Source organism: Pseudocercospora fijiensis (assembly GCF_000340215.1).
Source record: "Pseudocercospora fijiensis CIRAD86 unplaced genomic scaffold MYCFIscaffold_1, whole genome shotgun sequence".
Taxonomy (NCBI): Eukaryota; Fungi; Ascomycota; class Dothideomycetes; order Mycosphaerellales; family Mycosphaerellaceae; genus Pseudocercospora; species Pseudocercospora fijiensis.
In genome coordinates this window covers 4,030,996-4,058,060 of record NW_006921532.1, presented here as the reverse complement: position 1 = coordinate 4,058,060, position 27,065 = coordinate 4,030,996, and the positions used below count along the sequence as shown (strand labels likewise).

General features: G+C 52.3%; 13 protein-coding genes across 13 annotated transcripts; 7 read left to right on the top strand and 6 right to left on the bottom strand.

Moving 5' to 3' along the window:
- Nucleotides 1-253: 253 nt before the first annotated feature.
- MYCFIDRAFT_213137 (uncharacterized protein) lies at nt 254-3,594 on the bottom strand (the record flags this gene model as incomplete). Its single annotated transcript, XM_007923077.1, has 4 exons — nt 254-895; nt 947-2,799; nt 2,851-3,019; nt 3,493-3,594. 4 exons carry the CDS (start codon nt 3,592-3,594, stop codon nt 254-256), a joined length of 2,766 nt encoding a protein of 921 aa, XP_007921268.1.
- Nucleotides 3,595-3,754: 160 nt separating this feature from the next.
- Nucleotides 3,755-5,656, top strand: MYCFIDRAFT_55086 (uncharacterized protein). Its single transcript, XM_007921935.1, has 2 exons — nt 3,755-4,077; nt 4,128-5,656. The coding sequence occupies exons 1-2, from the start codon at nt 3,793-3,795 to the stop codon at nt 4,446-4,448; spliced, it is 606 nt and encodes a 201-aa protein (XP_007920126.1). The 5' UTR covers nt 3,755-3,792; the 3' UTR covers nt 4,449-5,656.
- MYCFIDRAFT_205895 (uncharacterized protein) lies at nt 3,755-6,910 on the top strand (the record flags this gene model as incomplete). The annotated part of the gene is made up of 13 exons (XM_007923076.1): nt 3,755-4,077; nt 4,128-4,958; nt 5,000-5,014; nt 5,040-5,299; nt 5,333-5,396; nt 5,429-5,600; nt 5,627-5,707; nt 5,739-5,785; nt 5,821-5,890; nt 5,925-5,994; nt 6,029-6,159; nt 6,214-6,803; nt 6,854-6,910. Coding segments are annotated over exons 2-13 (1,572 nt in total), but the record flags the coding sequence as incomplete, so codon positions are not given.
- A 952-nt stretch (nt 6,911-7,862) lies between these two features.
- Nucleotides 7,863-8,583, top strand: MYCFIDRAFT_209696 (uncharacterized protein). Its single transcript, XM_007923075.1, has one exon. The coding sequence runs from the start codon at nt 7,867-7,869 to the stop codon at nt 8,548-8,550; it is 684 nt and encodes a 227-aa protein (XP_007921266.1). The 5' UTR covers nt 7,863-7,866; the 3' UTR covers nt 8,551-8,583.
- A 146-nt stretch (nt 8,584-8,729) lies between these two features.
- MYCFIDRAFT_128594 (uncharacterized protein) lies at nt 8,730-11,462 on the bottom strand (the record flags this gene model as incomplete). The annotated part of the gene is made up of 6 exons (XM_007923074.1): nt 8,730-9,345; nt 9,406-9,627; nt 9,702-9,765; nt 9,840-10,051; nt 10,313-11,060; nt 11,123-11,462. The coding sequence occupies 6 exons, from the start codon at nt 11,460-11,462 to the stop codon at nt 8,730-8,732; spliced, it is 2,202 nt and encodes a 733-aa protein (XP_007921265.1).
- Nucleotides 11,463-11,965: 503 nt separating this feature from the next.
- On the top strand, nt 11,966-12,835 carry MYCFIDRAFT_184877 (uncharacterized protein; the record flags this gene model as incomplete). The annotated part of the gene is made up of 3 exons (XM_007923073.1): nt 11,966-11,989; nt 12,042-12,661; nt 12,778-12,835. 3 exons carry the CDS (start codon nt 11,966-11,968, stop codon nt 12,833-12,835), a joined length of 702 nt encoding a protein of 233 aa, XP_007921264.1.
- Nucleotides 12,836-13,431: 596 nt separating this feature from the next.
- Nucleotides 13,432-15,846, bottom strand: MYCFIDRAFT_75913 (uncharacterized protein; the record flags this gene model as incomplete). The annotated part of the gene is made up of 1 exon (XM_007922225.1): nt 13,432-15,846. The coding sequence occupies one exon, from the start codon at nt 15,844-15,846 to the stop codon at nt 13,432-13,434; it is 2,415 nt and encodes an 804-aa protein (XP_007920416.1).
- A 298-nt stretch (nt 15,847-16,144) lies between these two features.
- Nucleotides 16,145-18,488, top strand: MYCFIDRAFT_115525 (uncharacterized protein; the record flags this gene model as incomplete). Its single annotated transcript, XM_007923072.1, has 3 exons — nt 16,145-17,064; nt 17,126-17,222; nt 17,439-18,488. Coding segments are annotated over 3 exons (2,067 nt in total), but the record flags the coding sequence as incomplete, so codon positions are not given.
- A 129-nt stretch (nt 18,489-18,617) lies between these two features.
- MYCFIDRAFT_26669 (uncharacterized protein) lies at nt 18,618-20,325 on the bottom strand (the record flags this gene model as incomplete). Its single annotated transcript, XM_007921578.1, has 5 exons — nt 18,618-18,710; nt 18,762-19,312; nt 19,381-19,822; nt 19,872-20,174; nt 20,221-20,325. The coding sequence occupies 5 exons, from the start codon at nt 20,323-20,325 to the stop codon at nt 18,618-18,620; spliced, it is 1,494 nt and encodes a 497-aa protein (XP_007919769.1).
- Nucleotides 20,326-20,744: 419 nt separating this feature from the next.
- Nucleotides 20,745-22,160, top strand: MYCFIDRAFT_117868 (glycoside hydrolase family 32 protein; the record flags this gene model as incomplete). The annotated part of the gene is made up of 2 exons (XM_007923071.1): nt 20,745-21,400; nt 21,524-22,160. Coding segments are annotated over 2 exons (1,293 nt in total), but the record flags the coding sequence as incomplete, so codon positions are not given.
- A 385-nt stretch (nt 22,161-22,545) lies between these two features.
- Nucleotides 22,546-23,163, bottom strand: MYCFIDRAFT_169774 (uncharacterized protein; the record flags this gene model as incomplete). The annotated part of the gene is made up of 4 exons (XM_007923070.1): nt 22,546-22,782; nt 22,812-22,929; nt 22,970-23,127; nt 23,155-23,163. The coding sequence occupies 4 exons, from the start codon at nt 23,161-23,163 to the stop codon at nt 22,546-22,548; spliced, it is 522 nt and encodes a 173-aa protein (XP_007921261.1).
- Nucleotides 23,164-23,187: 24 nt separating this feature from the next.
- On the top strand, nt 23,188-25,023 carry MYCFIDRAFT_62660 (uncharacterized protein; the record flags this gene model as incomplete). Its single annotated transcript, XM_007922059.1, has 1 exon — nt 23,188-25,023. The coding sequence occupies one exon, from the start codon at nt 23,188-23,190 to the stop codon at nt 25,021-25,023; it is 1,836 nt and encodes a 611-aa protein (XP_007920250.1).
- Nucleotides 25,024-25,408: 385 nt separating this feature from the next.
- On the bottom strand, nt 25,409-27,012 carry MYCFIDRAFT_55082 (uncharacterized protein). Its single transcript, XM_007921934.1, has 3 exons — nt 26,878-27,012; nt 26,662-26,830; nt 25,409-26,603 (listed from the first exon to the last, which is right to left on the bottom strand). Exons 1-3 carry the CDS (start codon nt 26,941-26,943, stop codon nt 25,453-25,455), a joined length of 1,386 nt encoding a protein of 461 aa, XP_007920125.1. The 5' UTR covers nt 26,944-27,012; the 3' UTR covers nt 25,409-25,452.
- Nucleotides 27,013-27,065: the final 53 nt, after the last annotated feature.

The following is a 27,065-nucleotide window of genomic DNA, read 5'->3' as shown; positions in this document are numbered from 1 at the left end:
ACATGTTGAGCGAAGCCGTTTTCGACACGCTGTTCGCACCATTTATTTTTCCCAACGTGATTCTCACTGATAATGACATGCTTTGAAGGCGGTTTCAATCTCTGGTGTTTAGCTGTCTGAACAAGCCATCGCTGGACCAGTCATGCTTTGCCATATCCATCCTTAATCTATTCCACATTCTTGATTCCTGGTACCGAATAATACCATGACTGGGCCATGCCATGCCATGCGCGAAAATGCGAGGAAGCTTCGTCTAATAATTCAACTCTCCTGTTCCTCCTCCTTTGTCTGCATCCAGGTCTTCGTAACTGCGAAGACTGCGTCCTACTACCGCTTCATTTGGTCCCATCGTGGCAGCGCCACCTTCCATCATACCCATTGGACGTCCGCCACTCATTGATGGCATTCTGCCTCGGCCATTGCGAGCATATGGCCCAGGGTTGCGATATCCACCATTGTTCATGTAACTGCGATGATTATTGCGCATCGGCCCGACGCCACTTGTCATGGCGCCTGCCCATCCCGGCATGCCCATAGGCTGTCCATGACCGAACATAGCCGGCATCCCAGGCGCGCCACCCGTCGCCATACCGGGAGGCATTCCTGGAAATCCCATCGGGTATGCTTGGTTAAGCTGGAAGCCGCGAGGAGTGCCGGTGGGCTGATGATTGCTGAGAGGAAAGTGTCCGTTCGAGTTGGCGTCACTCCTACTAGGAGCAATGTGAGCCGGATCGAGCACGTATGTGTTTACAAGCTCGACCTCTGAGCGCACGCGCTCGTGGAAATCAGCGTGCCGCTTTTCAACGTGCTTGCGCCAGAATTCCGTGCCCTTGAAGAGCTTCGTGCACTCAGGTACCTTGCATCGAAATTTGTTGGTATCCTCTTGCAAGACAAACTGTACAGTGTCAGCATTTGAGAACGCTTGTGAATCGGACTTTGAACATACCTTGTTCAGCTCCTTTTCAACACCTTCTTCCAAAGGTGTACCGCCGAGCTTGCGGATATTGACGCTGTCAGGTTCAAGAATTTGAAGGATCTTCTCCTCGAACGTTCTGACCCAGTTATAAGCACGTTGGAGTTGCTGGGTGGTCTTTGTGCTTGGCTTCATCAAAGACTTCTTGTCTTCCTCGGGACTGTCTTCCTTGATATCCGCTTCCACCTCCTCCTCGCCCTCCGCTTTTGAGTCGTTCTTCCTTCGAAGTGGGAAAGGCTCGCCCAAAGCACTAGCTCGTGCAGTCTCCTTAGCCGCTGATGTCAAGCTCGCGCGAGGTCTACGTAAATGCCCTCCAGGGCACTTGCGCTGCAACTCATGCACAGAGTCCGACTCGAAAACGCAGAAGAAACAGAAGTTGAAGACACGACGAAGGTACTCGACGAGCAAATCCAGCTTTTTCTTCTTCACCAGAAGTTCTTCATCATCGTTCTCATCTTCATCTTCGATCATGCCCTCATCTTCTTCGCCTTCTTCAGCGTCCTCCGCCATCGCTTCCGGATCCTTGGCAGGTTTCGAAGGCGGAGCAGGCTTCAAGAGTCCTTTTTCAGAAAGACCATGCACGCGCTCTTCAATTTTGGCGACTCCAAAGTACTCGTCGCCCAGCTCATTGTCAAGTCTGCGTACAAGTCGCGTTGCAAGTTCCAGGTCACGCGCGATCCGGTCAGATGAAGAGAACAAGTCCCACAAGGCTTTCTTCCTTGGCGCTTCGGGAGGTCGGTGCACGCCACAGTGAACAGTGAAGTTGCCGCGCTCGGGGTCTTCAATGGTCTTTCCGTTGATCTTCTGAAGAGCCTTATCGCTGATGCTCGAGAGACCGCTAGGCATCTCAGGCTTCGTCGCGTCCATTTCTTCGCCAGCCTCGCCCTCTTCGCGGGGAGCAGCACGCTCTTCGGCAGCAGGATCTTGCTCTGATTCCGGATTCAGAATGATCCAGCCCATTCTGTGGCATTTCTTGAGTGGGTTCGGATCAGAAAGGGACAGGTGCTTGAATCCACCTTCGTCATCACCCAGGTACTCTTTGGCGAAGGACTCAAACTTATCCCGAGTAACGGTCGGCGCGATGGTCTTGATGAGCAGGGTAGGCTGCATGGATGCTGGATCACGGAGATCACCACCTTTCGATGGAAGTAGGTCGCCGACTCCGAGCACTTCTGCAGCAGCTGATGTCTCTCCCTCTTCCCGCTCCAAAATTCCTCCAAGTCCATTAGACTCAGACTTATAGATGCCCTCCAGTGTAAAGTCATCGAAAACGCCGTTGGACAGATCTTGCTCCCACTGAGCGAATAAGCCTTTGCGATAGTCCACCAGCTTTCGCCTGAACGGCTCCCGTACTTCCGGCACATATCGCTCTCGGAACCAATCCTCATTCTTGTGCAAACGGACGAATGTCTGGGCCTGAGATCTCTGAAGGTTCTCTTTGTACTGATCGTAGGCTGCCTGAATCTTTGGCCTCTCTGCTTCGCGATCTTCGCGAGACTCACGCTCGCCTCGCAGACGAGGTGGTGCGCGTCCAGTCTTTGCTCGCTCTTTCTCCTCCTTGATGCGCTGCTCCGTGCGCCACCATTCTGCAAACCACGTGAATCCAACTTGAAAGTCCAGTTTCATGGGGTCAGGAAGAGGGTTCACAAGAACTGCTGCAGGCTCAGGACCAGGCACATAGCGATCGATTGGTGGCGGAGATGAACGCCGTCTGGAGTGAGGCTCATCCCGACTGCGAGGGTATGAATAGTCGTCGCGCACGCGATCTGGTTGGTAGCGGTCTATCTGAGTTGGAGAGCGGGAACGTCGACGATCGCGACGACGATCTGCATTGGTCAGTATTGCATGTTACATTCGAGGCCGGGAGCTCAACTCACCCGGCGAGCGACGGCGGTTGTCACGGTATGGGTCGGCTGCACGATAGTCGTCCCTGTCACGTCCCGAAGTTCGCGATACGGACGGAGACTCCCTGGACCGCACCAGGTCCGTGTCTCTGCCATAATCGTAGTCGTCCATTTTCTGGCAGCGGTGACGATTTCGCTTTCGCTGGGCGAAGCGGTAAGGCAGTCGCGATATTCTAGAAGGCCGGCATCCGCTCCATCAAGCAAAAGCGCACTGAAGCCAACCAGTCCGCACTCTCAAGCCTTCCACGTCTCAATGTCGCAAGCTCTCTGTCCCGGATAGTCCGTCTGATGCGTGGAGGGTCGATTGCAGAGAGGATATCGAAGGCGCAAAGATGTCGGCGTTTGCGGTGGTTGACTGTTTGCCATGATGGCCAATGTTAGATAAGCACAATCAGGGCATGGTGCGGGCGACAGAAGAAGTGGCGGAGAAGAAGGCAGCGGCGCGGTGGTGGGTAAATACAGCGGCACAAGAGGGCAGCATGGTGTGAATGAATCAGGACAAGGACATGACAAGGGGCTGGGACGAATGCGCTGAGCACCGTCGGGAGCCAGGAGTCGGGAAGAAGAAGGGCAGGAAGCTCAGTGGGCTCCGTAAGAAGACTGAAAGGGGCGTACGAACAATGGCCGGTCTGAATGGATGAGCAGCGAGCTTGCAACGCAGCGGCACGGTTGGGAGGAGGAGTAGGAGGAGCGGGCGGCGGAGATGTAGGTGGACATGGACGTGCGAGGAGGCCGAGCCGAGCTGAGCGGCGCTAGAAATGGCGAGCGCAGTATTCGGGTAAAGCGCCAATGAGAATGACTTTAACCCATGTCGCTGTCGAGCTCCGCTCCGCTCCTATGTTCATGTTTATACTGCCCAATTCTTCCACACTATTTAAACACATCGTTGTTGCTGAGCCTCCCTCTCCGCCCGCCATGACCACCCACATTCCCTCCCTCACTTTACCCTCGATCCTGTTCGAGCAGCCCGCTGCTGCGATCCTGCTGCCGATCGCTGCAGGTACAGCGGTCGGCTTCTCCATATCGCCCAAAGAAACGCAGAAGACCTACATGGCATTACGCCAGCCGCCGCTGAAGCCTCCGCCAAAGGCTTTCGGTCCTGTCTGGACTGCGCTATATGGCTTGATGGGATATGGTGCATACCGAGCTTGGACTATCGGCACAAATAGCATAGATCCGCAGAAGGCTGTTCTTGCCAAGGTAATTATCAAGATATGATCGATAGAAGGATAAGAACTGACAGCACGCAGCACGGCGCCACCCTATACACCATTCAACTGGGGCTCAATCTCATCTGGACGCCGCTGTTCTTTGGCTTCAAGCGACCCATCGAAGCCTCCATCGACATTGTAGCCTTAACAGCTACTGTCGGCTATCTGGCATACACCTGGGGTCAAATTGACGAAGCAGCCGCCTGGTGTCTGGCACCCTATCTTGCCTGGCTGGGCTTCGCCAACTACCTCTGCCATGGCGCTGGCTACCTTAACAATTGGGATTTCTCTGGAAAGCAACAGCCGAAGCCTGGAAACAAGGACACTACGTTCGTGGATGAAAAGCCAAAAACCTTGTGACCAACATATACCGTATCTATTGGACAGCACCTGTGATACTGTAACAGTGACCATCGGCATCTTCCCGATTTCTGCACAATTGAAATGCTATCTCCATCGCAACCGCCCTTCGGCATCTCACCTCCTTCATCGAGCATGTATTGAGCAAGACTCGACTTACTATGAGCAAACATTCTTGTGCTCTCAGAAAAGCAGACCACTCTGCTTAAAATTATATTTCGTTTGGCACGCGGCTTTGAATACAGAAACGAGTTGTCTTCCACCAAGAGAGACATCAGCCGCGTACGACAGTGAAGCTTGAAGGACGGGTGGCAAGCCAGCGCAGCATCGCTTAGAAGAAAAGTGGAAAGAGCTCTGCACACTGAGAGACCGCCATTGCTGGTGGCCTTCCCTCAACACCTAGCAACCCTGTCGATGGACTTCCAGAAATGGCATTATGCTGTACTTCTGATTGCAAAGTAGCACTGATTGTGGACTTGATCATTCGGCACTTATGACCGACACACTTTTGTGGAACATCCGCGTAACTACATCATTGCGCAGGTGTCAAGACGACTCTTGGGGCGGTGCAAGCGCACACGAAACAACAAGCATGCAATTGCACCTTTTCAGACTGGGTTGTACAAAGGCTGGGCCGAATGTGCATTGTAAACTGCAGCGTGTATGGTTGTTCGCCCTTCGCAACTGGCCGCGGGAAGCGGAAGGCGCGGCCTATTGCGTGCAGCCCAGTTCGAACGACATGAGATCTGTCCGCCACATGGATCTTGGAATTAGCGTCGTAGCAAACTGCGAAGTGAACTGCGCACTGCTCACTCAAAGGCCAGCTTGTGAGGCAGAAATCGAAGGCGCGAGTTATGTCTGCCGCCTTGCTGCTTAGAACCTAGCCATACCTGACGAGCCCACTCATTGTCGGATACCTTCTACAAGTACAGCAAAACATAATATCTGGTCCATCGAATCTCGACAATGAATTGCCGGAGGAAAAACGAATACGCTACTGGTCATCTTCGTCGAAATACCATAGCTTCTGTCCTGCAGCATGTATTTGGGCGGCCTCAGGAAGTAGCCGCATTGCAGCCACGATGGGCCAATCAGAGAGCCCGGACTTGTAGCCCCTCTGCATATGTACATGTATCTTGGCGAAGGCAACCAGTTGCCTCGTTCATCTGTGCAGTGAGCACTTGAATAATGCGAACTTCACCGGTCTGGACATGATCCGTAGCCTCACTTTCAATATGCTTCATTGCCTTTTCATGGCTGTGCCGCACCTATTCACCAGCTTAGGGACAGATCTTCGCACTTGTGTCCTTTCTTTCTTGGTTTCCCCAGCCAGCTGAGTCCACCGAAACTCTTGTCTCACTTAGTTCTACAGCCCCACGACTCTCAGCTTGTCGGTGTATGAGTACCTTGGACGAGAAAGCGACATAAAACCATTGGCTTCGGTATTCTCGAATGAGCCTCATTTTTGAGGGATAGCCCAAGGGTAAAAGTGCCAACCAATCTATTCAGCTTGAAGGACATGCCCGGCAAAAGACATCAGATTCCAGTAAGTTAACCCGGATCGTGCCTGACGAATCCAGACTATGCCTGGCAGGATGAGTGTGACACATCGAGTGCTGGACTGACTGCAACAGACCAATTAAACACGACCATTTCAATGGCATCATTTGGGAGCAACAGTACCAATGGCTTTGGCGGAGATTCCTACAATGTATGAAATGAAAGTTCCCGGCGAACGGATGAATGGCTAAGAAAGCTATGACAGAATTTCCAAAACTATCCTAGTCCTCACAACGCCTACGACTTTGGACACACTCAGCAGGCTCAGTTTGGACCTAGAGCATCTGCTCCAGACACCCTGGAGTTATCCAAATATCATGACTTGATCCAGGATGTAGGTCAGATTCCTCCCGAGCGGCTCATCAAGCCTCTACAGAACCAACCTTGGAACGGTCAGCCGCAAGTGCAACGATTCGTTCCTTCAGCATGGCCAGGCCAGATGGCGCCAATGGCTCGAACCACCATGACCGAAACAGCTCCAAACCACGACCAAGGCACTTTACGCAGTCATTCTTACAAAGACTCAGAGACTGTGGACTCGGGGTATCACTCACAGATCGCGACTGCTGGGAACCGATTTTCTGATTCGTGCAGTTTCAACAAGAAGGAATTGGAGGAAAATTATCTACCTGGCGCTGATTTCAGACTCGATCTCGACCAAAATGAAGAACGCCATCCAGCACCACCTCAAAGCGTCGTGTCGGACCAGGTCCCTGGATCTAGGGCTTTACGCAGAAGTCATACGAGCATTTGTCCGGAGTGTGGTCGAAAGGCGAAGAACGCTTCCGATGCGAGGTGCGTGACAACAATTCATGCATTGTATACAGTACTGATCGGCGTGTTAGAAAGCATTCATTTACTCATGAGAGACCTCACAAGTGCCGGGAGCACGGCTGCGGCAGAAAGGAGGGCTTCGCGACCCTCAATGATCTAGAGCGGCATCGGAAAAGCGTGCACAACCTTCGTCCTATCGTGGGTAACTCGATCGGTTACATATGTGCTGCTTGTATACATGACGGCAGCAAAGATAAGAAGTTCTGGCCCCGACGAGACAATTTCAAAGCCCACATCAAACGTAAACATAAGAATGGATGGGATGAGAGTCAATTGCTGGATGTGTAAGTCGAGAGTCCACTCATGTGCAGAGAAATGTACTGACAGCTGTCAGATCCAAAGCTCACCGTCCAGACGACACGGACTCCACGTATGGCGACCAGTCTCAAGTTCTGTCGCAGTCACGCAATCCATCTCAATTGGATCGTGGAGAAGGCATTGGCTACCAGAATCACACCTTCAATGGCTCGCCTCCGACAATTCCTCGGCACACATCGCAGCAGGATGATGTTCTCTTCGACCCGGCGGTGGATGATGCTGTGCAAATGCAGGAGGATCCCTTCCTCGGAATGGGCAGCCACGCAAACGACATGAGTGCAACTCAGGAACGCTATGCTTCGCAATTCATGACTCCAAAACCACCAATGAGACTTCAGCCTCTCAGCCAAGCTCCAAGCATGCCGTACAATGTCTCGACATTTCTGCACCCTCTATCTGCCCAGATATCGAACAAAAAGCGCCGACCGAGCAACACATCGACCCATTCCAACCTCTTCGAAAATGAGCAGCATAAGCATGCGCCCTATCCCACGCCTTCTTCAACAAGTCCGACATCTATTCAACTCCAGACGCTGCCGGACACCACTCCTTCCTCCAGTGGCCATACATGCGAAGTATGCGGCAAGATCAAGCATCGCGAATGCGACCTCAAGTATGCCACCACCAATTGTCGTTGCCCCCCAGCCCTTATACCAAACAACAGCAATCATACAACAATGTGCTGATCTAGACGTGTAGAAAGCACATGAAACGCCACACACGGCCTTACGGCTGCACATGGCCCAATTGCGCCAAGAAATTCGGCTCGCGCAATGACTGGAAACGGCACGAATCAGGCCAACACTACCTCGTAGAGATGTGGAAATGCGGACGCGCTCGTCCAACTGATGGCGGCACCTGTCTTCGTCGTCCATTTCTCGCAAAAGAGCAAATGATCCGCCACCTCAAAGGCCCTGAGCATCAGATGACCACCGCGCATGAGATTGAGCAGGAATGCGAGAATTTCCATCTCGCTCGAGAGGGACATGTTCATTTCTGGTGCGGTTTTTGCAAGACATTGATCGCGCAGCCCGAGGATACGATGAACGCGTGGGAGAACCGGTTCAAACACATCGGTGACCATTTCGACCATGAGAAGCGGGATATTGATGATTGGGTCTGTGTCGAGGAGAATAAGGCGAAGAAGCTCATTACGCCTCAAGATGAGAAGGAGTCGAGGAGAAAAGCCAAGACTGGGTACAGGAACGATGTTGGGGATGAAGACGAGCTGGAAGAATGGTCACCAGACATGGGGAATGGTGACTCGATCACGGCGATTGGGTCATTTGGTGATTTGAAGTCTTTTTCGTCGAGATCCATGATGAACATCACTGAACAACATGACCCAGATGCTCATGGTGAGAGCGATGTTGAGATGTATACTAGCTAGTATGACAGGCGAACTTGATGACGGCGTTGATGTATAAACTGTGATAGTCGGCCCACTGTATTTGATGGCGCTACCATATTTGCCTTGCTCTGCAATTTGTGGCTTTGTAGTAGCATTACGTTACTTCCACGACCGCATCTTCCATACAAATGCTCTCCAATACCTCTCGTCTTCCCTTCTCATAAGACCTCTGACGAGCTTCTCTTCAACTCTTCGGCCTTCAACAGCGCCAGAAAACTGAAATGTCCACCAACCACGGGTCTTGCCATGAAATCGGCATCTCCAGGCCTACCGCCATAGCCAGTGGTTTGGAAGCGGTCCGAGAAGGGTACATGGAATTCGGTGTTGTTCAGCCAGTACACTAGCGAGTTCACAATGAGGCGTCGTGTGCTGGGTTGGCAAGTAGCAGCGGCCCACAATTCCCAGTCCGATTTGGCCTGCATGCTTCGGCTGTCGAGTGGAAGTCCAAAGGTCTGGCTGACATACGGATACCAGGCAGATTGCAGGTCGTGAATCCACTGTGGAACGACCCCGAGGCCAAGAAGTTTGTCTGGGTAGGTGTTGTAGAGCGTGCCCCAACTGCCTCGATGTTGATATGACAGCTGTGTGTGTCGTCCAGTAGGGTCGATTGCCATCTCCTCCCATTGCAAATAGTACCTACCTGCCGTTTCATTCCATTCGTGGCAATTTACCTCTTCGATCACTTCGCAGATGTTCGCCATTGCTTTCAGAGCAATTATGCCTTTGATGGCGAGATCCGTCTGGTTGGCCAAGTGTCCGGCAAAGTCGTCTGTGCTGGAGATCAGACAAGAGTCAGCGACTGACGGGATATGACTTGCTCATGGATTGCCTCACCTGAGCTGACTTTGCGGGATCAGCGCATTCTGTTCCAAAAAGCCGGCCCATCTCTCCAGTGAAGTGAAATGCTGGTCAAGATACTCGAAGCCTTTCGATGAATCGTTCATGAACTTGAAGACTGCGTATGCCATTATGATCATGTTCCCGCATTCTTCAACTGTCATCGACTCGTCTGCGCCGTCAAGATGTCCAGTTGCGTTTGGAAAGTGGCTGCCGATGCTATAGAATGCGAAGACAGTGGGAATCAGCAGATGTCTCACATATAGTACATTGTTTGGATTCAACAGACTTACTCATGTATCGAATGTGCATTGGGATAGTAGTTGGACTCTTGGTAGAGGAAAAGCGGGTCCATCACTTCATAATCTCATGTCAGTACGCGCATCTGCCAATGATTCACGCAAAGTATCCAGTCATCGGCTGTAACTCACCCCATTTGAGCAGCATCGGATTGGCATACAGAAAGAAAGGCATGGCGGGAAATATTACGTCGACTGTGTTGACGTTGCCATTCGAGCTGATCTCTTTTTGGAACAGCATTGGTTCAGAAGATTCCTCGGTCTCGTTCGGCAGGTGCATACGGTCAGTAAGGACATAACCACCCATCACCTGACGAGCCGATAGTGCCAAAATGGCATAGTAGCTGTCAGACTCCGAGACAAAGGGCACTGCGATTGCAGAAAGCTCGGGATCTGAGGTATTGAGCCAACCGTAGCCGTTCTTCGGATCGAATGTGTAAGGTGTTCCAAATTGATCCGTCCCGTTCACGGTGCTCGAGGTAGCGTTAATCTTCAATTGATGTCAGCATCGTCTCCGCCAGAAGCGCGGAGATTCGTTCTAACAATGTGTTGAAAGAAAGGCACTCACATCTTGCTTGTCATCGACAGGAAAGAAGCTGTAGTACTTGTCGATATCGGCTCGCAGAGTTGAGTCCCACTCAGAAGAATTCTTCAAAGCTTCGTGGTATTCATCGTAGTGGGCCGGAATCATTTCGTACGATCCATTATAGCATTTTGTCCACCAGGGATGCAGGTCAGCCAGGCCGGCCGACGAGACGTACGAAATGATGGGATCTTGAATGCTGCCGATAGTGTACAGAGCGCTGCCAGATCTCTTCGAGCCAAAGTTGTGAGAGAATGCGAAAGCGGCATCGTTCGGTATGTCCTTGCGGAGAGTTGAGCCTTGAGTATTCGACAAGCTGTGATTCGAAAGATAGGACGTCCTTAGCTCCAAGACGCCGCCGCTCTGATACTTCAATTCGGAGGCATTTCCGGCGCTGGTGGCATGCACAAGACTTCCCCATCGAGCGAACTCACTGCTTTCACCATACTTGAGAGGCTTTAGTGTGGAGAATTGCCACGATAGAAGTGTGCTAGGTCGAATGTGTGAATGGATGGAGGACTGATTTCGATGGTCAAAAAAGTTCACAGTCACGTCATCTTTATCTCTGGTCAACATCGTGCTGCTGACATCAGCATAGAGCTTGACATTGTGAGAGTGGCCATCGAGGGAAGTCCAGGATGTGTTCAGATAGCTGAGTGGCACGCTGGTCCGGCAAAGGTCGTTTGGCAGGACGGGAGACAAGAAACTTGCTTTGACCTCCACAGGACCGGCTGTCAATGTGCAGACACTGGAGGAACTATCGTAGACCACTGAAGACGGTATGGCTGACTGAAGGTTTCTGGAAGGATCAGATGAGGAGTCTCAGAATGACCATCGCTCACCAACCTTCGGAGATGTGCCGGCAGATCTCTGAAGCCCGCACCCAGATATTCGTAGCTGATTCCGTCGACTACGATGACGCCTTCCCAGCCGACTTCTTCGCCGTTCCAGAATGTGACCGGCTTGCTGTTGATTGAGTTTCCTTCGGCAGTCGAGGACCAGATGGACGCATATGGCGAGCGCACCGCAAGAGGAATCGAAGGCGGTCGAGCGGGGCTGTATGTAATGTTGAGCCCTTCGATCGGCCCGAGCAATGCTTCCTCGGAGAGAATGCGAGCCCATGCGTGTGGTATCAATGGTATAGCTGTCCACGTCAACAGATTCGCTCTCATGGTGGCGGGGGAAAGTGGGATTGTTGGAGACGACTGACGAACGGGAAGAAGGCCATATTTGTGAGGAGAAGTTAGAACCACAATCGTACCTACTCAAGTGCACCGTCGCACTGGCCGTGTCTGCAAACCGGCCGAGAGCGTCTGGCAACGAGGATGGAGGACAGGTGGAAAGCACTGTGGTGGCAGTCGCAAGCGCTGTGTCTGCTCGCTGACAGGCGCGCTTCTCGGCCCGAACCATTGCTCCGTCTCCGTCAGCAGAATTCCTTCATGCCGTCTGGCCGTCCGCGCCCGCCATGACATACGGTAGACCTCGGTCAGTCGCGGGCTGGGCTTGACAGGAGAGCAACACGGCGATGCGTCTGCATGTGCGCACTGTCACATGCGCCTTTCACTACTCCTCCTCTTCTCATCAGTGACAGTCTTATGAACCACGGTTTGAGATACAGTAGCGCAAGACCTCGCTGTCGCTCAGCTTCACCCCACACACCCGCTCGGCGCTCAGCATGTCCACAATCCAGTCCTTACAGGTAACCATCGCTGTAATGCAGCCCTCCGTCTCCCACACTCACCACTTCTCAGGACTCGCTGGAGAAGATTATCCTCGATCCACGCTTCAAAGACCCTCTGACTCTCGTCAAAGCCGTCCGCAATGGCGCAGTCTACGGCACGAAAGTCCGCTTTCCTCACGCCCTGGTAATGATCTTCCTATTCAGATCGGGCACAGTACGCGAGAAGCTTGCACACATATTCAAAGCCACACGGCAACACGCCTCAAACCTCGCTCGTTTCGCTCTGCTCTACAAGTCCGGCATGCTCCTCCTCCGAAAGCTCAACAATGGCAAAGCAGCCTCCATTCATCCCTTCCTCTCCGGCTTACATGGCGGATACTGGGTATTTGGTCATGGCAGAGGAGCGAGGAGCAGCGTAAACCAACAAATCGTCATCTACGTCTTCGCAAGAGTGATGCTTGCTCTCGCAAAATTGGCCGTCCAGCCTAGAGGAGACAATGCGCTCATCGGCTCGCATTACGGCGGACACGGCGGAGCTGGGGTCTTGGGCCTCACGCCTGAACAAAACAAGACGGTGCAGAAATACAGCTGGCCTGTCTTCGCGTCGCTGTCTTGGGCAGGCGTGATGTGGTTGTTCGAGGGATACCCGGATACGCTGCAGCCCAGTTTGAGGAGCAGCATGACATACATGTACGTTGTAATTTCTTTTGCCACGTTTGATGTTGCGCAGCAGGACGATGAAGCGTTGCATTATTCCAATTCGCTACTGACACAGGTTGCTGACGAGACATCTTCCCTCTCCGTAGATATGCGAACGCGGAAAAGTGGGACAGCACGAAGAACTTCCTTTGGCACAATCAATGATTGCACTTTATTTGTAGACGACATGATGATGCATAGCGAGGCGCTTCCCTGCATACTTGGGGTTGTACATATGATGTTTAGACGGATCTCCTGGATACCAGACCGACACGATGAACATTGTTCTGCTGTTTTGCTCCCTCTTGCGCGAGTTTGCTTCTTTTGGGTATCTGCTGACGGAAGCGCCTGTTTTCACAGCTTTGCCAACTCGAACCACTGGCACAGCCTTGATAGCTTTATCTGGCAATACTCACGTCCAGTCCTTCCAGGGCCTGCTGGCCTGAACACTTGATCACGATCAGAGGTGCACGGGAGTCAATCAGATCATGGATGGAGGCGAGAAAACTGCATGTTATCGACTGTCGTGCCTTGACGCACAGTCAGACAACCGTTTGGCAAATGGAAGGCGTTTTGGAAGGATATACCATTGGCGAACCCAACTTCAGATAGAGGAATGCGTCGGCATAGATCTGCATTGAGAGCTTCTTGATAGTTATAAAGCGAAGCTCTCAGAGGCACATTCATCAGCGGCTACAACACGCTCTCGATGGCATTCAGCCAATCTCCCCGCTTGAGCGGTCTCAATGATGAGACTGGTTCTAACGCCGCTTCCTCTTGAATGCGCTTGGGTCGTCATCTTCGCTAACATTTGCAAATCTCGACGAGGTCGCTGCGGCTTGCCTGGCCTTCTTCACGGTTCCACCAAGCGGCGTTGTGGCTGGCCTTTTGCCTGCAGCTCGCCGCTGTGTCTCTGTAGCAAGCGTCGACTGTGTTCCGCCCCCTCGAGCATTTGAGTCGAATGCTGCATCCGCTGCAGCCGCATCGGCGTCTTGCTCCCGACTGACTCGGATTCGTCGCCGGAAAGCTGTTTCCTCCTCTCCGTCGTTGTCACCACGAGCGAAGCTAGTGTTAACAGCTCCTCCATTGGCAGATCTTGACTGAGACTGCGACTGAGATTGCGAATCCACATCATCGTTGAGAAGCCAGTAGTCGCCACCCACGCCATGTCCCCTGGGTCGGTATTCGGTCAAGGTGACGACGATTTTGGACTGCGAGTCTTGCGAGTCTGTCTCTCGCGGCTTTTCAGTGCCTCTCCGCCGGAACCTTTTGTAGTTGGGTCGACCCTCCCAGCGCGGGTCCCAATTTTTGCCCTTACCTTCCCCAGTCTCGGTGGGAACTGGTAGTGCTGGACGTTCGGGGAGGTCGAATGACACGACTTCAGCTTTGATTTTCTCCAAAGCCTCTTCGCTCATATCGAGGACATCGTCGTCCCTTCGGTAGGCTTCCTCCTCAGCCTCACGGTTGGCAATCATTCTGGCTTTGAGCTGCGCGTCAGGGTCGGTTTCCGCCTTGCCTTTGCCCTTTGGCTTCTCGGTCTTCTTCACGGGACCTTCTTCTGACACCTTGGTTGTCTTTGGGGGTGCTTTATTGGCTTTTGCCGCAGCTTCAGTTTTCTGACGCTTGTAGAGAGCCTGACCTGGCAAGAGACGGTCAAGCAGCTGTTGTTCCGTCTCATTGTCCTTTTCATCTTCGACAGGTGCAGGCCGCTTCTGGGCCCCTTGCTGAAGGCTGGCCTCACGTTGTGAACGCTCGTTCGGTTGCGATCGTGATGTACCCTCAGGTTGATTGGGCTGATGTGAAGGGGGTGCTTGCTGCGACGGAGGTTGCGAGGTGGGTTCGTCATCAAAGTCTGCGAAGCCTTTGAACTGCCTTTGCGTGATGGTCCTCCGCGGAGGCTTTGTTGCAGGTGCAGGTCGCTCCTCTGCTTGGCGCTGCTCTTCGGGGCCAGGCTGTGGGATAGGATTGCCCCGAGTGGACCGAGGAGGCAGCCCCAATGGTGATGAATCAGTAATAGATGTTGATGGCAGTCCGTGAGCAGTCTGTCCAGTTGCAGTGGCCGTATTGGCGTTGCGCAGTGGCTTGCGTAGGATGCTCGCATCCAGCCGCAGGATCACACTTAAGAGCTCGCTCTGCTCAATGGAGCGCTGGTTCAGGGTAGTATCGACCTCGCTCATAAATTGCTGGTCTCTACCAGAAGACGCGTTGGATGGCCGAATGATGACGATGCCTCCCGGCGCGGGCTCTTGACTCAAGAGGAAGCCGCTCGACTCGCTTTTCCCGGCCAGCTTCTTGAGATAGTCAATGAATTCTTGAGTTGCGGTCTTTCCTGCGTTGTACTCGTAGTGAAATATCTTACCTCCTCCGGCGGCAATTACGGGCGACAGTGTTGAATACTGGCCGTCTTCTAAGGTCACAAAGCTGTACCCTTCAAACATCGTTGCCCGCTCGGGCCTTGGTCTCAACGTGTCATCTGGACACGGGTCCGGCTCACTGCCTGCTGGAACGATGTGCTCTGCCTCTTGCGGCCACTTCCCATCATAGTCTTGCTCGAGGTCATCCTTCTCAGCTACCGCGGCCAAAGCATCCACATAGCTATATGCAACTACCCACTTGCGCTCGAGGAATGCTCGGAGCGCGATGGCAGTATTGCGCTTCTTAGTCACTACATGTGTGGTCTGGTTCGCAATGTATTCCGTGACAAGCTTGACGTCCAGTGCCTCCAGCTTCTGCCGCGCTTCGGCGAGCGCTGTGCCGTCGGCCTTATTAGCCGCTTTCGAAAGGCCACCGGTGAAGGTCAGCACGACTGGATGCCATTGCAGCCTGAGCTTCACAGGACTCTTTCCCAGCGTGATGCGGAAATCGGTGCCGTCCAGGGTCATCGACTGGCCGACGAGACTTGCACCATTGATGTCGGTGCCTGATTTGGAGGCGTCGGTGAGCGTGACTGAGGATCGGACGTCTACTCGAGCGCTGGCACCAGGCGCGACGTGTCCAATGTGAACAAGCAGGTGCTTTCGCGAAACGGCGTTGTGATTGATGTAGGCGATCTGCTCGCCGTCGGGCCCTTTCGCATTGCCGGTCGTGCGTCCGAACAAGTATGTGGCGCCTGGTCGCAGCCAGACTCGCTTGCCACGAAGCCAGTCGCCGTCGTCGTCGCACGACACGAGCCACATGGCGAATGATGCAGTTGGCGGCTCAGGCTGAGCGGAAATGTCTGTCAGCTGTCGGCAGCGTTTATGTAGTTCTACTTACGCTTGCGGTTCTGTGGGACCGAAGGACGTGGAGGCAGAAGACGCGGGGACGACGCGGGGAAGACGCGAGACCGACGCGCTGGGTGAGTGAATGCACGATTCCGTCGCTCGCTCGACGGTCTTCTCTGGGCACACGACATGCTGCGATACGTATACATGAGCCGCCGTCATGGCATCGACCCATACTCATCAGCAGCGCCACTATCACCCCATCACCCCTGCTCCTGCGCCGTCGAAGGCTGGTTCCGCCGCTCTTGGCAATGGCAGCGGCGAGAACAGTTCCGAGTCCAACCTGATGGCATATGCTTGCCAGACATGCACCCGCCGAAAGGTGAAATGCGACAAAATTGCCCCAGCATGCACCAGCTGTCGGGATCGCAGGCTGGAATGTACATACCAGGCGCCTCCGCCCCGACGACGCAAACGCAAGCTCAGCGGTGCTGGCGTCGACGACGTACACGACAAGCTGGCGAGCTACGAGCGAATCCTGCAGCGCCATGGTTTGCTGCCACAGGACAACTATGTCTCTCCGGAGTCTGAGAGCAACTCACAAAGTGCCGCGGCAAACCCCAGGACTGACGAGCCCATGTCTACCTCACACAACAATCCCGAGACGTCTCGGACTGGAAAGATCGTGGCCGCTCAAGGCAAGTCGCGCTATATCGACAGCAACATCTGGCGGAGTCTGGGCGAGGACGAAATCCAGCGCATGCTTGATGTTGAAGACGAGGACGACGATCAGACCCTACGTGCAACCACTGAGGATTATGCCTCTGATCCTCTCACTAGAGCATTTCTGGGCTACCAGTATAGCCTTGCTCAATGCCATCCAACTCACGCCGAGGCCTTGATCCTGTGGAACATGCATCGCGAACGTGTGGAACCCCTTTGCAAGATCCTGCACATTCCGTCGACAAGTGAAATGGTAGAACGGGTGTCGCAAGATCCTGCTTCAGCGTCCAAATCAGAGGAGGCAGTGCTCTTCGCCATCTATCACTTTGGAGTCGTGGCTGCGTCAGATGAGGAGTGTATAACGAACTTTCGGGAATCGAGGGCAGCTTTGCGGCAACGATACAATTTTGCTGCGAGACAAGCTCTGGTCAACGCCGGTTTTCTAAAAACAACTGAAATGAATATTCTGTAAGAAAATTCACCACAGTCTGCCACCACGCTGCTAATCTGCTACTTAATCGCGATTTAGGCAAGCATTCACATTACTCCTCATGTCTTGCAGAACCATATACGATCCACACACTCTCTGGATCCTCACTGGAGTTGCCATGAGAATTTCTCAACGAGTAAGTCATTTTCATTGGGTGTTTGGCATCGTTATCGAAGTTGTCTCTCAGCACAAGACCAAATGTTTGGGACACAGTAAACTACTTGAATGCTTTCCTGCAGAATGACCAAATGGAAAGGCTTCTTGGGAGATCATGGCTCCAACTGACCGTGAACTTTCTTCCGACGAACGAGAGAGGGAGATTGACAGCAACACTGACTTTCTGAACCTTTAGATGGGCCTACACCGAGATGGCGAGTCATTAGGTCTTCCGCCCTTCGACGTGCAAATGAGGCGGCGTTTGTTCTACCAAGTAATGCCTCTTGACGGAGCTGCAAGTCACATGAGCGGGATAGCCATCGCGATTATGCCTCATACATGGGATGTCAAACCGCCTCTCAACATCAATGACAACCAAATCTGGCCTGGAATGACCGAGAAGCCGGAGCCGCAGCAAGGTGCGACTGACATGATCTTCTGCCTCACACGTGCGACTGTGGGCCATGCATTTGTGCGCATGGGCGAATCAATATACGGCTCAGGTTCTAAGAGCGACTTAGATGTGGAACCTATCATCAAGGAAGCAGAAAGCAAAGTGGAGGAAAACTACATTCGCTACTGCGATATTGTGAATCCACTCCACTTCATAACCATTAGTCTGGCCAGATCGGCAATTACCGCCATGCGTCTGCGGACACGGCTTCCGAAACTGAGGAAACAGACTGTCACCGATGCGGAAAGGAGGGACTTGTTCAGACTCGCACTGAGAATCATGGACACAGACGCAGCAGCTTGCGCCCAAGGAAGTTTGAAAATATATTCATGGCATGTGCACACGTTCTTCGTGTGGGGCAGTTGGGACTCCGTGATATTCCTGGTTACCACTCTGCGCAAAGCCGACTTACTGTCTGCAGACGAAACAGACGCAGCTTGGAGGCGGCTCGAAATGGCGGCCAAGAACCACCCTGAGGTTATGGAGTCTAAGCAAGCCCTTCATACTGCTATCAGGCGCATCTTGCTAAAGGCGTGGGAAATCAACCCTCCTAGCAACAAGATCCCTGAGCCGGGTTTCATAACGACATTGCGTTCACTGCGAAGAGCTCGAGCGGAGAAGGAGAAGCGAGATATCACGACGCAGGACGCAGATGGTATGCCATTCGGCGGCGTCGACCCCTCTCCCGTCAATGATGCCGATATCTTCACCAACCTATCTGGGGATATGAACATGGCCCTCGGTAACGACTTTAATCTCGACGATGCCGATTGGAACTTTTGGGAAAATTTGATCCAGGACTATAATCAGACTCAGGGCGTGTAGACGCCGCTTCTTGTTGGTAAGTTCTGTCCGTGCAATAAGGAACTTATGCGGCTCGGAACAGCGCTGCTTTCCCGGGTGCCTGTTCACGCTCGCGCATCATTGCTTGCCTGTTTCGACGATTTTGAGCTCTACTGTCGGCTCGACCCATTCATTCCTTGGTTGATCTTTCCATCGTTTCGCAGGAATGTTCTGGTCGTCTGTTAGCGCACTCCATACTGGAACTGGGCGACTGCAACATACTTGTGCGAAAAAGTACTCGATATCTTCCATGCTCCGCCCGGTAACTTCACCAACGCAAAAATAGACGTATGCCAGCGTGATGAAGCAAAGTCCAGTGTACACAAAACCAGTCTTGGGTCCAAGATCAGCCGAGTAGTACAAATACGGCAGGGTGAACACAGTTGCCCACACCGTCACCCAGAATGCGCCCACGGCAACGGCGTAAATCTTGGCTCGATTACGACCAACGGCCATTTCAGAAGCGATTGTCCATCCCAAAGGTCCCCAGGCGAAATTGAAAGCTGTGATCTCGATAATCACAAAAGAAATAATCACCTTGCCGAATGTTCGGCTGACCTCTCCACCCGGTATTCCGAGTCCGCCGACTATGAAGATGGAAATGGTCATCATTATAGTGGTCGAGAGCAACAAAGGCCTCCTTGGAATCCTGTTGGCGCACAAAACGGCTGCAAACACTGTGACGACTTGGATAGTGAAGACAATTATTGTCATCAAGAATGGATCTTTTAGTCCGATGGCCTTGGAGAACACCGTGCCAAAATAGTAGAACCCTGAAAAAAAGAAGTGATCAGCATAACTATCACGGGGGCAAAATGATGTGGCCATGTCTCGGTCATACATTGAATGCCATTGATCTGCTGGGCCACCAAAGCACCGGCTGAAAAAATGAGTTTGCGCCTTTCGATCGGATCGGTAATCAAGGATATCCAAGATGACTCTGCGGACAACTCGGCCTCCTCTCGAAGAACTTCTTGTATCTGCGTCAAATCGCTTTGCGGACTATACGATCTGTCCTCGCCGTGTATGTGAACCAGTGCTCCTTCGGCTTTCTGGTCACGACCAATTCGCAAGAGCCATCGTGGAGACTCTGGCACAAACCAGACGAGAGCGAGTACGAGTGCTGGAAAGATCAATTGGAACCCAATCGGTAACCGGTAGGCCAGCGTTGTGCTATTATCCGCAACGCCTTTGTTAATCACGGCGGCGAGAATCTGTGAGACTGACAAGGTCAGCTGCCAACACATGAGCAGAGGGCCACGTATCGCAGTCGGCGCCACTTCCTATATGACATCAGCAAATGCTCGCAAATACAGCTAGAGGTGGACGAACAGCCATATACATCGGAGATGTCGCAGAGAAGGCTCCAACACCCCACCCCATAACAGCTCGACCAGATGTAATCAGTGCGACACTAGAAGTTGCAGCCAGCTGCATCACTATCCCGATTACGAGTACAACTGCCGCAATCACGAATACAGGCCTCCTGCCGAATCGCTCGTTGAGCGGTGCTGCCATTAGCGAGCCAACGAGCTCGCCGAGGTTGATCATCGAAGTCATGGTCGAGAGTTGCGATGGTGATATCGCGTAAGAACCATCCCTCCTATGGGAGCCGAAATGGCGAATGAAGACATCCTGAAATGAATGAGCATTGTCTTTGCAGCAGCCCTTGGAGACTGACCAGCGCAGTAACTCCATTGAAGTACACCCCATCATAACCATAGATACATGCTCCGAGAGCGGCAAAAGCGCTGAAAAGCCAGGCGTTTCGATACTTGAGCTGCATTTCCTGAAATCTTTGGACTGATGAGACACGAAGAGAGCAGCGAGGAATTGCAGTGTTCGTATTTCATCACGGCATGTCAACGTTTGAAAAGGACCTCATGGCCTCCCGGGAGCCCCCTGGCACCAGCCCCTGCTGACCTGCTTTCTCCGCATTTTTCTAATAATGAACTTTGGTGGATTCCAGCAATCCACACAGAAATGCCGATGTCCTTTCAGGATACACGTCCCCGAAAATTACCAATCCAGGCAATTTATGAGCCAGAGTTGAGCGTTGCACAGCAACCGCGGCCTTTTGACGATTCAACAATACCTGGTTCGCTTGCACCGGTGACCATCGAGAAGGGAGCGGCCTCCAACAAGCGTACCCTCTCCATCATGTCTCTTCCCGACGAGCAACGTCTATCGGTCTTCTCGGGCTTCTACAGGAGACCCAGCATCACTCAGGCCGCAGCAGATGCCATTCCTTTGCTCGTGGATAATGAGTACCAGATATTTCACCTAACAACACCTCCGAACACTGTCCACCACCCAAAACGATTGCGATCTTCTTGGAGCAGACTCAGGTCGAAAGACCTAGTGCACTGGACTCGAGACCAAAATCCAGTGATTACACCTACTGCATTTGGAGTTAATAATGACCATTCCTGTCAAGATGCAGACGGTGCTTGGACGGGATCTGCAGTGCTAGATCCACGCGGATATGTTCGCATATTCTACACTGGCTACAATCTCGCCAAAGGTGGCAAGCAAGTCATTCTGACTGCGACATCTCCTGATCGCCAGGGTTCGAATTTTACAAAAGCAGAAAGAGAAATAAAGATCACATTAGACTCGGACAGAAGTGCGTTTGAAGATGTGGATTTCCGAGATCCTTACGTCTTCTTCAACGAGCAAGACCAAGTATATTGGATGCTAGTTGCGACCCGTCTTTCCCATGGACCTTCTCCAACTAGAGGCTGCGTTGCGCTCCTTACCTCACCCGACCTCGACATCTGGCATCTCTCTCCAAAACCACTCTACGCACCACATGATATGATTTGTCCCGAGTGCCCTGAGCTCTTCAGCATAAGCGGAAAGTGGTATCTTATATATTCTCGTTTCCATGCTCCAGACGCCGGCACTGTTTACCGCATAGCTGATTCGCCGTCTGGCCCGTTTCGATTGCCGAAGGATGGAAGCCGCGGAAGACTGGACGGGAGACGATGGTATGCAGCGAAGTCTTGTGGCAAATCTGGATATCCAGACAGGAGGATCTTCTTTGGCTGGACCGCCGATTGGAACGCAGACGACGGGAAATGGTTGTGGGGTGGTGACTGCGCATTTCCTCGAGAAGTTTGTGCTAACAAAGATGGCACGTTGAAGATAAGGCCTGCAGTGGACCTGAATCAGGATGCATTGTTGCAACTTGATGTGGAAGCCAAGAGTTTGAAAATCGTCGAATCTTTGGCGCTTGAAGCCATTGGGTGCACAATGGTTCAGCGCCTTGCAGGAACATTCATCTCAGGAAACTCTACCCACGCCTTCGAGTTTACCGTCGTCAATCATGATTGCGCATCTTTCGGACTCATATTCCGTCCAGACAAGGACCAAACCGGCTTCAAACTTCGCTTTACACCTTCTCCGAGTGTGGGCTTCTTCACTGCTACGATCGAGACTTCAAATCCGCCCTTGGACGACTTCTGGGCCGATCAATACAAGCTTTACCTTCCTCGGCAAGTCGATGGGCCAGAAATAGTTCGCCACGATCATCTGCGTCTCGAAGGACCGGTGACGATATATGTCGCGAATGATAGTGCTCAGGTATTCCTTGGCGGAAGGAGTATGACATTTAGGTTGAAGCCTTCTCCAGTGCGACAAGATCCGGCAGTGGACGAAGAACAATATGCCGTGTTTGTGGAAGATGGCAAAGCGGAGCTGGGTAGTATGCGGATGACGGTCCTGTAAAATTGGAGAACGCAGTAGCATGCTCTGGCTGAGCTCAGTTGTCTATCCAGCTTATCTATCTAGTGTACCAGTGCGGATACATTTGCCAAGATGGCTCCAGGTGGTCAATGGGATCAAGAATTGCATCAAGGCCACTGAATCTGCGTCAATAGATGAAGGGCAAGGTTGAGATGACGAGCATCTGCTTTATCGAGCTAGACTTTGCCCGCAATATATACACTGTACATTGCATTCCCTTTCGCATGGGACGATGCTTCAATGCCTCGCTCGCTACATTCTACGATTTTCCGTGAGCATGCTCTTTCTGTGACTGTTTCGCCGTCTCCTTCTGCAAGCTCTCCACATCTTGCTTGTTCTGATCTGCCTTGACCGCGCTTTCGGAGGACGACGCCAGCTCATCCCGCTGCTGCTCGCTCGTATGCTGTTGCTGCTTTGCTTTCTCCAGCTCGTGGCCATCCTGCGGTTTGTCCTCTTTCAATCGTAGCGTTCGCGTGAAGCTCAATGGCCGGGTGTGCTGAAGACGGACTACGCGTGTCGATTGACGAGATGCGAGTTGGCGAAATGATTGCATTTTGGTGCTGCGGCCGGCCGACAAGAGGGGGATTTGTTGATTGCCTGTTCTTCAATCAGACTTCGCATCAAGCTTCCTGTCTTGTGAAAGCTACCTGCTTCCTGGTTTGATTGTTTCCTCGCCGATTGACCAATTCTGGCCGGACAGTAGATGTAGAGAAGGATAGGTGAATGACAGGTGATTGAACAGCAGGAAGGCGAGAAATGACGCGCTATGAGCTACATACATAGCACAGTAGTCACGAGATCTGTCAGCTAGAATACCCACTAGTGCGAACGACATCATCTGCTCATGTCCACACTCCTCTAACTTCACCGCTGCCATCTCGCTTGCTGAGAGACGAAAGCAATGGCCGCTATATTCGTGCAAGACTTGCCGTGGCATGACGGCGAGTCTGAGATGCAAAAGCTCATGCGCGTGCCAGACGTGGACAACCCCACACTTCCTGCCCTCTCGCCCCAGCTCTCCAATCACTTGCGAATAGCACCGCTAATAGCCATAGGAACTTTGGATGCCGAACGACGACCATGGACCACGCTCTGGGGATCTGGCCAGAAAGGCCTCTCACAGCCACTGGGAGGAAGCATTGTCGGCATCAAGACACCTGTGCCTGCGAAATACGATCCAGTCGTGGAGCTCTTGGTCGGCAAAGAAGCAAATGGGGAAGTTCTTCGTCAGGAGGACCCAGGACGAATGGTGAGTGGTCTCGCGATCGACTTGGAGACAAGGAAACGAACCAAAATGTATGGTCGAATGATCGCTGGCGCCCTTCTCTCCAGACACGACGAAATTACCGAACAACAGGAGCACATCGTCGAAACACAGCTCGTGCTGAAGATAGAGCAGAGCTTGGGAAACTGCCCCAAATATCTGAACCGCAAGCACATCGTTCCCGCTAGGTCAAACCCAGAACTCATGTCGGATTCGCCACAGTTGTCGCAGCAAGCGCTCGAGCTGATCAAAAAATCTGACCTGTTCTTCGTCTCCTCGTCCCAAAAAGAGCTGGATATGGATACAAACCATCGAGGTGGGCCCGCAGGATTCCTTCGTGTGGCATCGAATGAAGCTTCAGGAGCAGTACTCTGCTGGCCGGAGTACTCTGGAAACAGATTATATCAGACGCTTGGCAACCTTTTGGTCACGCCCAGAGCTGGTCTTTGCGTGCCAGACTTCGATACGGGAGATATGTTGTATCTTACAGGCACTACCGACATCCTAGTTGGACAAGATGCTTCTAGCTTTCTGCCACGTTCTAACTTGGCAGTCAAAGTGACCGTAGAATCTGCTCGCTTCGTCTCACAAGCTCTTCCGTTCCGAGGTGTTCCCGGAGATGCTTCTCCCTACAACCCATCTGTAAGATACCTGACTTCTGAAAAGCCGCCAGGGACCGCATCTGCTGGCACTGGTCTTCAGCAAGCAAATCTTCTCTCTCAAGAAGCCATAACACCAACCATCTCCCGCTTCAAATTCAGCCTCGGAAATGCAGCCAACTACACTGCTGGACAATACGTAACTTTCGATTTATCGTCTGAACTCGACCTTGGATACTCACATATGCGGGATGATGATCCTCGTAGCTTGAACGATGACTTCGTCCGCACATTTACTGTCTCCAGTCCTCCACGAAATCCGCCTAATCCAACGAGAAATTTGAAGGATGACGAGTTTGAGATTACTATTCGGAAGGTCGGGGTTGCGACAGAGTGGTTCTTTAGACAGAAAGGCTCCACAATGAATCGCCCCATTGAAGTAGGCATCAAAGGATTCGGCGGCGAATTTGAGATAGCACAAAAAGATGCAAAGGAGACCATTGGGTTTGTGGCGGCTGGTGTAGGCATAACGCCCCTTCTACCGAGCCTGGGCACGCTTGATCTCGAAAGGCTGAAAGTGCTCTGGACGCTGAGGAAGGAAGACACGAGTTTGGTGACGGACACAATAGCTCGGCATGAAGGACTGGAAAAAGCATTGACTGTGTTTGTGACCAACGGCACGCAGGAAGACGAGGGCGTTGCGGAATTACAGAGGAGAGCCATTAGGATGGAATTTAGACGCATCGAGCAGGGAGATGTTGTTTTCGACGAGCAAGTGGAGAGAGTGTATCTCTGCACGGCTGTACCGCTCAGGATGCAGCTGATGGAGTGGATCACCGGGAAGGAGCTTGTCTTCGAAGACTTCAATTTCTAATGGCAAGATAACAACAGACTTGTTGCCAAAATCCCCTGGTACTCGTATGGTACTTGCGGGAAACCGTTTGGCTCGACACGGGCAATGGCATCAGCATATGACACTGTCCTATTGTCCCCGACCGCTGATTTGAGGGCTGCTGTGGACAAGAGCAACGACGTCGGTACGGTAGCAATGGAGTTACTAGAGTGTTCGGTGCCGGTTGAGTGCGACTCGTCTCCCTCGACGACAGACGGAGCTTCTACGAAAGCTAGAATCGGCACTGTAAAGAGCACCGCCTCTCCTCTGACCCCAGTAGAAAAAAAAGGCTCAAGCTGGGAAGCAAGTCCGCAAGAAGCCGAACAAGACGGCAATAACGAGAGCAGCCCAATGAGACACACCAAACCAGAATTCGCAAATGTTCAGGAAAGTAGCATATGTGTCTTGACTTCAAACGTTCCAAACGATCAGCTTCTGGTCGAAGCCTCCACTGACGAGAATTTCTTTCTGTCCTTCTTCACTCTTCACCATTCCCGCCCAAAGACATCTTACTTTACTTCCCGGTTCATGCCCAAGCAGCGTTGCCACGACTTTCCCAGAACATGCCTCGATTCCTCTCACAGCACCATCGTCGCCGTTGACCCACACTCCGCTGCCATCCGGTCTCCACATGACAGCCGGCGTGGAATATGCCGTCTGTGGAGCCATGGTTGTACAGTGGATCTGAATCGCAGCATGCTCGCGATCCGCTACTGCAAGTGCAGCGCGGGCTTGCGATGCTTGTGTTTCTTGGACAGGATTGTCGTCTAGAAGGGAGCTTCGGAGAGCTTGAGGCGGTCGACGCGCAGGTTCGGGCTCCCAGGGCGGGAACAACAGTCGTACGATCAAAAGCTTCATGTGCGGCACCGAAGACGTGCCGACCGCAAGCAAAGTAGGGTCTGTTGGACACAGCTCCAACGAAGAGGGAGTGAATGCCACCCAGGCATTTGAGTGTGGTGCGAGGTTCTGTTTCCCCAAAAGACGTGGTGGGTCCTCAGCTGTATAGAAGAAAATGTTGTTGGAATCTGTCCTACTCACGAGGAGAACTGGTTGCTGATTTTCTGGATGTCGAAGCCAGATCATCGCTTCAGGCTTCGTCTGTAACGGTATCGTGGCTTTGGGTTCGCCTAGCTCGATTGCACCATTGGTGTCTTGGGGCTTGTAGATGAAAATAGCATTATCCCACCCTGCTGTGGCAACAATGGTTCCAGTCGTACTATCTTCCAGTACAGCCACTTTGACAACATACTTGGAATGATCTCGCCTCTTGGAAATTGAGCTTCCGTTCGTATCGTTCAGATGCAAGGATCCCGACATCGATGATGTAAGCAGATGCTGGCCTTTTACCGTGGAGCAAGACAAGACTGGCGAGTCGTGTAGGTTTGCCAGAGTCCTCTGAAGAGCATTCGACCAAGCATCAAGAATGTGCACTTTACGATCAGCAGTCGAGACCAGCAAGACAGGAGCTGCCTTCTGGCCCTGTTCCGCGACATTCTCGACTTGAGTGCTGAGAATATTGGATGCAGTAGGCAGAACATCAATCTGTGTAGCAGTAGACGGTGCTTTCGGAGATTCTCAGCAGAACAATATAACAAATTGTGTGGAAGGAATCAATCATACCTGGCCGACTCCATCCTACATTCGCATCTTCGACACCTAACTTTTCGAACCTGATCGAGACGTCGAATGTCTTTTTCTCTTCGAGCAAAGTTTCGATCGTGAGATCGCCTTTTGAGACATTACCGGCATCGTAAGGCAGGCCGACTTCATTGATGAATGCTTCATATGTCTACAAGTTCTTAGCAAGATGTCAGCTATCGAAGTCTGGTGTCCCACTTCTGTGTAGTTGTTGGACTTCAAGTATCGCGCTACAATGACTGCCGGCGAGTCTGTAGCCGGCATTTTTTATGGATCGCTCGAGAATCAGGTAACGATCAGACGCAGTTGTTTTTTCTCAAACCTGTCGACTCAAGGCAAATGTATTACGAGGCGAAGATGTAATGGAAATACTCTTAATTGCGTTT

Coding starts and splice junctions, on each gene's coding strand:
- MYCFIDRAFT_55086 (XM_007921935.1), top strand. CDS start 3,793: ATGACCACCCACATTCCCTCCCTCACTTTACCCTCGATCCTGTTCGAG. Junction 4,078..4,127: donor AGAAGGCTGTTCTTGCCAAG/GTAATTATCAAG, acceptor GACAGCACGCAG/CACGGCGCCACCCTATACAC.
- MYCFIDRAFT_209696 (XM_007923075.1), top strand. CDS start 7,867: ATGAAACGCCACACACGGCCTTACGGCTGCACATGGCCCAATTGCGCC.
- MYCFIDRAFT_55082 (XM_007921934.1), bottom strand. CDS start 26,943: ATGCCGGCTACAGACTCGCCGGCAGTCATTGTAGCGCGATACTTGAAG. Junction 26,831..26,877: donor AGTCCAACAACTACACAGAA/GTGGGACACCAG, acceptor AAGAACTTGTAG/ACATATGAAGCATTCATCAA. Junction 26,604..26,661: donor TGTAGGATGGAGTCGGCCAG/GTATGATTGATT, acceptor AATCTCCGAAAG/CACCGTCTACTGCTACACAG.